Below are 6,694 nucleotides of genomic sequence, written 5' to 3' on the forward strand. Positions count from 1 at the left end.
AGAGAATTATAATGATTTGGAGGGATAGATTTGGAGGGAAATGTGTGCTGAAAGTAGGTTAAAGACCAAACAGGATGCTCTCTTAGAATATGTTTTGCAAACCATAACGCTCAAAAGTAGAGAGAAGGTAAGAAAAGAAGTACCTTCCATAGAGGCAGGGGTGGGGTGGGGATGGTGGGAGATATACTGGATTTTGGTGGTGGGAAATGGATACTGGAGGAGGGACGGGAGTTGGAACACTGTATGACTGAAACCCAAATGTGAGACCTTTGCAACTGTGTATCTCACAGTAACTCAATAAAAAATAATTAAAAATGAATGAATAAGTAAATACTACCCTTCATTGGAAAGTTGGGGTGTTACCCGGGGAATAATGAAGACTGGACAATCACATTTCTGGTTTTGAGGACAGACAACTCCCTATTGTCTAGAGCAACCCTTTACGAAGTCCCCTCTTATAATTTACTGGTAGCACCTGCAGAAGCCACAACCACCCTGGCTTCCAAAAAGAACTTTCTGGAAAACTTGCCCTCTTGCTCTTACTGCAAGAGGATCAAGAAAATGTCTGGGACCACTGATCTGAAATCTGCCACAACACTGTATTCTCAACAGAGGATGCGGGCAGGGACTGAACTAAGGGTGAGCGGACAGGCAGGTACATGATGAGCAGAAATCATTTCTGTAAACGATTGTAAACGATTGTAAACAGGCAGGTACTACATGATGAGCAGAAACCATTTCTGTAAACGATTGTAAATATTCTGTAAACGTTCCGTAAATGAGGGAAGAGCTGGCGTATCTTCTGAGGTTCTGGTCACTCAAGAAACTCGGACTTTAAGACAACGAGGAAGGATAATCCAATTTCTATCCCAGACACTGACACTAGCTAAATGTTGACTTTAGCAAACTTTAGCTCAAAACAAACTTTCACTCAATAAGGAAAGATCTGAAGGGAGAAGGTTCCTTCAGTTCTGACCACGTGGCTCAGTTTGGCAGCACTCTTTCCTTCCTGATCTACATATAAGAAGTGCGCCGAGCCCCTGGGATCCCACTTGGTTAGAACACCGCACACCCTCCTCCAGCATGCAGTTCCTCCAACTCCTACCCAAGGCCAGCCAGGCCATCCTTCTCCTGGTAGCCTGCTTGCAACTGGGGACCAACAATGCTGAGGAAACTGAGTGAGTCAATCCTTGCTTTTCTGGAGGATGTTGGAGGGAGGGGTTAGTAGGAGATGGAGTGGGGGTGGGGGGAGAAATACATCTTGCAAGGAGGGTTAGCTTAGCCTAGAAATCTACACACCATGGGCCAGAGCAATAGTACCAGCAAGGAGTTTGCTTCCATGTGGCTGACCTGGGTTCAATTCCCAGAAGCCCATATGGTCCCCAAAGGCAACCAGGAAGTGATCCCTCAATGCAGTCAAGAGTAACTTCTGAGCCCTGCCCAATGTGACCCCAAAACTAAAACAACAAAACAAGCTACATACTACTTTCAGAAAATTGTTTTGATATCTGAGACCTCTCATCCCCTTCCGTTCTTGAGAATCTGTTGTCTAATTTCACTTCTTTCTTCTTAGGAATCCCTGTCAGTCAACCGCCACCACATTTCTATGGTGCTTGCTAGTTGTTAATGTAAATAATCTCCCAGATTGGACGTTAGCTGTAATGAGTTTAGTTTTGCTGTAAGGCTCAGATTCATGTCCTGTCTGTTACATCTCTCTTCATATTCCTACTTAGTAAACTGTACCTTCTAGATTCTTGCCCTGTACCCTCCAAAGTTTTATTCCCTATAAAAAGCTTTGGTGAGTTTCTGCATGACTTGCTGAAGGATCAGAGGCCCATGGTTAGCCCAGCAATCTTCACATTCTGAAGATATGCCCTTTCACCCATCCACGTGGGTGCCAGGGAGCTCAGGATCAGTGAGCCGCTAGGAAGGTACATTTCTAAAGACTCAAAAGTCAACATGAATCTTCATGTTTGAAAAAAAATAAAACTGGGGCAAGTGAAAAGAAGTAGGAAATAGAGAACCACCAGGGGAGAAGTAAGGATTTCAGAAAATGTAGGAAGTCTCTACGGGAAGCGGGTTTGGAATAGACAGGGTTGGAACTGTGGTTCTGGCTGTAAACTCCGAAACAGATGCTCTGTCCTGGAGGAAACTATTCATGGTTAGAGAAGCTGTATCAAGGAGGCAGATGTACATGGTCACCCCACTTATCACTGGGCTGGAACAAGTGGCTGAAATAAGTTTGCTAATTAAGGTGCCATTCAATGTTGTGTGCCAGGAACTCTCGCTGGTGTATCTCTGTCATACCAGGAGAGCCCTGCCTCTCGGGGAAACGGAGAGGATTATATTCCTAAATCCACTGACAAATAAAAGTGTTTGGAAGACTTTAAATCATCACCACCATCTACCAGGCACTGAGTGCAGATAAAATGGGGCATTGAAACCGCAGCCCAAGAAATCCAGTTCCCCCCTTTCCTGTGAAACCTAGATTCACAGAGATGTTTAGCCAAGTAACTCCTCTAGTTTTAAATATAGGACTCATAGAGCAAAATGATTGGTTGGTTTCCTTTCCTCCCATTTCCTTTTTTTGTTTCAGATTGTGGTGTATGATCTGAAGGTAGGGTTAGATCTGAAGTTCTCAAACATGGCTATGTGTCCAAATCCTCAATAGGGTTGCATACATGTCCCATGGGAAATCATAGAGAATATTCAAGTATCCTATAAACTGGGATCAAGGAGGACCTACAACTCCTTCAGGACACTGAGATGTTTAGGTCGTAGGGCTCTGTTTTGTGTGGCTTTGTTTTATGGCTTTTTGTGTTGTGTGTGAGAGACAGACATAGAAAGGTGGTTGTGGGGGTTGCGTCTGACACAGTGATCAGAAGGCTCAAAGCCCTTCCTGGTTATTCACAGTGAACCAGGCTAGTAGGATAATATGAAGACCCAAGGATACAGTGCTGTTTGGGTCCTGGGTCCTGGGATTAATCCAGCTAACACATCAATGCTTCAGGGACTTCAGGCCTGCACCTGGAGATGTTCAGAACATTACTGAGTGTACACAGGAATAAATCCAGGGTCTGCTGCATCTAGGCATGCACCTTAACCCCTGTACTACCTCTTCTGCCTAATGAAATTCTACTGACAGGGAGTTTTCTACTGAGAATGAAGCCTAGCACTCATCAGGTAACCGGTAAACACAGAATTATACTATTAGTCTCTTTCAAAATTTATCTTTTATTAATGGTAAACAGAAGACATACAGGGTCAAAACAAATAACCAGGTTGCCCAATGAAACAAAAACAAAACCCACCCAAAATATGCCAAGATCAAATTTCCAGAAGATTTTGATGCTCAGTAGTTGACCCACCTCCAATCATCACACCCTTATGCCCCTTCACTCTCCCCTTACCTGACCCATTCCCTACTCCCGTCCCCACAGACTTATTGCTAATCTCTGTCCTGTTTTTCTCCCCCAAATCAGTCGGCAGCTGATGATAATGGACATGCAGATGCCCACAACAGTCAAATCAAATGAAGAAATGACCCTTAAGCTTAGAGTGAGCACAGAATTGAGAGAATGCATGGTGGTAAGTAGAAGCCTGGACAGTAAACTCAAGAAACATCCAACCATTTCATCATTGGCCCGTCAGATTCGCATTTTATTATACTACTTCTCATTATAAGTAACTATAACGAATACAAAGCGTTTAAATCTGTGAAAGCTCAGGAACTTGGGGGTGACTATTCTTCTCACTCCAAGAAGAAATCCTGCAGTGAGAGGCATAAAAAGGTTGGGATAAGAAAAAAATGAATAAATGGGTTATAGCGAAAGTAGAACAAGAAGGAAAAGAGCAAAAATATAAGAATTGGTGTAGAATCGATAAGTGTTCCTCCGCGGGTCTGTGTTCCTCCAAAGGATTGTGGAGACTGATTTGGGATGAAAGTTTTTGTGAATAAACTGTTCAGTTTTGGCATTTGTGTATCCTAACCATCACTGAGAGGAGGAGGGAGAATGTATGCTAACTAGTTTTGTGAGAACCAAATCTACAATAATAAATAATGGAAGCCCATTTCTCATCAAGATGGCATAGATAACAAATGTCTTTAATCAATGAAACGACATGTGATCAATTTTGTCCTAAGTAATATGACTGTTTTAAAAACACTGCTACTACAATAAATAAGCAAACCAAAAGTCCCCAAGTATGCACGTAAAGTATAAAGAATTCCTAAATAATTATGTTAACTGGAAAATTATTATAGAAAATTTTGATAGATCTAGTCAAGTAATTTAATTTGTACCTTTCATTTTTAAATTGTTCATATAATGCTTTTAGAGGTTACAAACTTGGGGAAAATAAATGCATTTTATGTGTCATTTTAACACCTAGTACTCACTATTTTTGATCATAATGTATCTGGAATGGAATTTTTGGTCAAGAGAGACTATAACAAACATAAACATAAATTTAAGAAGAAAATACCTGAAGGAACCATGAAGTAAAGAATGCTTGAAGGAGCCGCTAGGCATGGAAGAAGTGTGCTGAAAGTAGATTATAGGCCGAACATGATGACCACTTAATATCTGTGTTGCAAACCACACACCCCAAAGGAGAGAGAGAGAGAGAGAGTAAAAGGGAATGTGCCTGCCACAGAGTTGAAGGGAGAGGAGGAAGGAAGGGGAGGGGAGTAGTGGTGGGAGTATACTGGGATCATTGGTGGTGGAGAATGGGCACTGGTGGAGGGATGGGTACTCGATCATTGTATGACTAACATGTAAGCACAAAAGTTTGTAAGTCTGTAACTGTACCTCATGGTGATTCATTTAAAAAAAGAGAAAAAGTAATACCAAAACTTAAAAAAAAAGAAAAAGAAAATACCTTCAGTCATGCATTACAGTACAAAGATTATATAATACTTTAGGGTTGAAAAAAACTTATAGTAAGCTTTTTTATTGTGTCACAGTGTCTTTTGCTAACCTCATCAAGTTTTTGGAATTTATAAGCAGTGTACTGTTTACAAATTTGCAAATAAAATGCACTGAATTTCACCAAAACTATTACATTGAATAAATGAATATATTATTTCAAATAAGCTCGAATATGGTCATTTACACATTTTTATCAATTTATTTAGCCCAAAGGACAAAACATTTAAAATAAAGAAATATTTAATTTTAGCTTTTGAAGGTATTTATAGAGGAGGGACTGCAGGTGCTCTGCTCGAGGGTCTTCAACTATGTCCTGGTCTCTGACAACAAATCCTATGTGCTGTGCTTACATGTGATTTAATCCAATTACAATTGGATGTCATGTTGCTGCATGAACCATCCATGCTCATGAAGACACACTGCTGCAAACGTAACTTAAAGGTCCTGAAGGCAAGGGTAGGCATCACTGCAAAACGCATCAGCTCTCAACATTCTTAGTCAACTGTTAGGAGCTCTGAATTCCCTGTAAGGCCTGGGGTCAGTGAGGACCAGTCTCCTGAGCAGACCTAGGCAACTTAGGGCAGCAATGAGCCCAGCACTCGATGGTCACCAGACCGACAGTACAAATAGAACTCACCAAGTGTGCATCGTGATGCTAACATCCTCTGCGTTGCCTTGTGACACAGTCCCACAGCTGTCCCTTGGTCACTGTGCTGCCAACAAGAGCTGGTGGGCCTTCTGCCAGAGGCAGCCAGGTGGTGGGCAGTTCCAGGCCAGCTCCTACAGCCCTGGTTGGGTCACTAGGCATCATAGCTCAATAGCTGCCTGAGGTGAGCCATCCTGGCCCAGACAATCCAAGAACCTTGGTCTCTGATGCCCAGGGCCACACAGCGAGGCAGGAATTTGAAGCTGAAAACTTTCTGACCTGCACTTTAGCAGCTCAAACAATATTTCAGAAGTGAACTCTCTGGGCCACTGGCCCACCTTTGGTCTTGCTCTCTGCCCTTCCACTTCCTCCTTCCTTTACTGATATTCTATTCCTACCCCGTCCCCAGACTAACCCTGGATTCTCTCTGCCTACCTATTCTTTCCCAGATTCGGTCTTACCTAGTAGCCTCTCGTCCAATGGATACTCCTTTCAACTTCAAATATACCTCCTGTCTCTGTGATGATTACCCAAGAACCTTCTTCTGGGATTTTGCTGCCAACAGTAAGTACAAGAGTTGATCAGGGAAAAACTATCCACTAGGGGTGGAAACACTCAAGGTAAACAAGACTCTGGATCTGGAGAAAGCCCAATAGACAGAATGATGAGATGGAATGGATTGCAGACACAGAAGTGAGCAGTCAACAGTCAGCAGCCTATGAGGGAAAAACAAGGGGCTATGTGAGAAAGTCTAACAAATGTGATGGGACATCTGCAAATGATTTCAGGAAACTGAATCTAATGGCATGTTTCCTGGGAGTAGATGACCAGATACTACAGAGTGGGGTAAGTGTCCTTAGAGTTGATCTTACCCTTGTCTCTTTCAGGTACCGTGAAAATCAGAGCTTACGTTGACGTGATTCGTGAACTTGGCATCTGCCCTGATAATAAAGCAGTGGTGCCCATTGAAGCAAACCGTTTTTACATGGAGAAAGTCCTGACTGTAGTTGATTATTAGAAGGAGTCCCGGTTTCCCTCATACCCTTCCCCATGGCTGTCCACTATGGAAACTTGATTAAAGTGGCTCTGCAATAAATCTCTCCCAAGCTTGCCTGTG

The 6,694-nt window shown here is 42.5% G+C and overlaps 1 protein-coding gene across 1 annotated transcript; it reads left to right on the top strand.

The window, feature by feature from the left end:
* The first annotated feature begins 1,046 nt into the window (after window positions 1-1,046).
* On the top strand, window positions 1,047-6,694 carry LOC101558240 (prolactin-inducible protein homolog). Its single transcript, XM_004608329.2, has 4 exons — window positions 1,047-1,178; window positions 3,483-3,588; window positions 6,027-6,141; window positions 6,465-6,694. Exons 1-4 carry the CDS (start codon window positions 1,084-1,086, stop codon window positions 6,593-6,595), a joined length of 447 nt encoding a protein of 148 aa, XP_004608386.2. The 5' UTR covers window positions 1,047-1,083; the 3' UTR covers window positions 6,596-6,694.

The sequence above is a fragment of the Sorex araneus genome, chromosome 1 (assembly GCF_027595985.1).
Source record: "Sorex araneus isolate mSorAra2 chromosome 1, mSorAra2.pri, whole genome shotgun sequence".
Taxonomy (NCBI): domain Eukaryota; kingdom Metazoa; phylum Chordata; class Mammalia; order Eulipotyphla; family Soricidae; genus Sorex; species Sorex araneus.

Bases quoted from the DNA above. Each gene is read 5' to 3' on its own strand.
- LOC101558240 (XM_004608329.2), top strand. From the start codon at position 1,084: ATGCAGTTCCTCCAACTCCTACCCAAGGCCAGCCAGGCCATCCTTCTC. The intron at 1,179-3,482 runs GTGAGTCAATCC...CCCCCAAATCAG, and splicing joins AACAATGCTGAGGAAACTGA to TCGGCAGCTGATGATAATGG. The intron at 6,142-6,464 runs GTAAGTACAAGA...TGTCTCTTTCAG, and splicing joins CTGGGATTTTGCTGCCAACA to GTACCGTGAAAATCAGAGCT.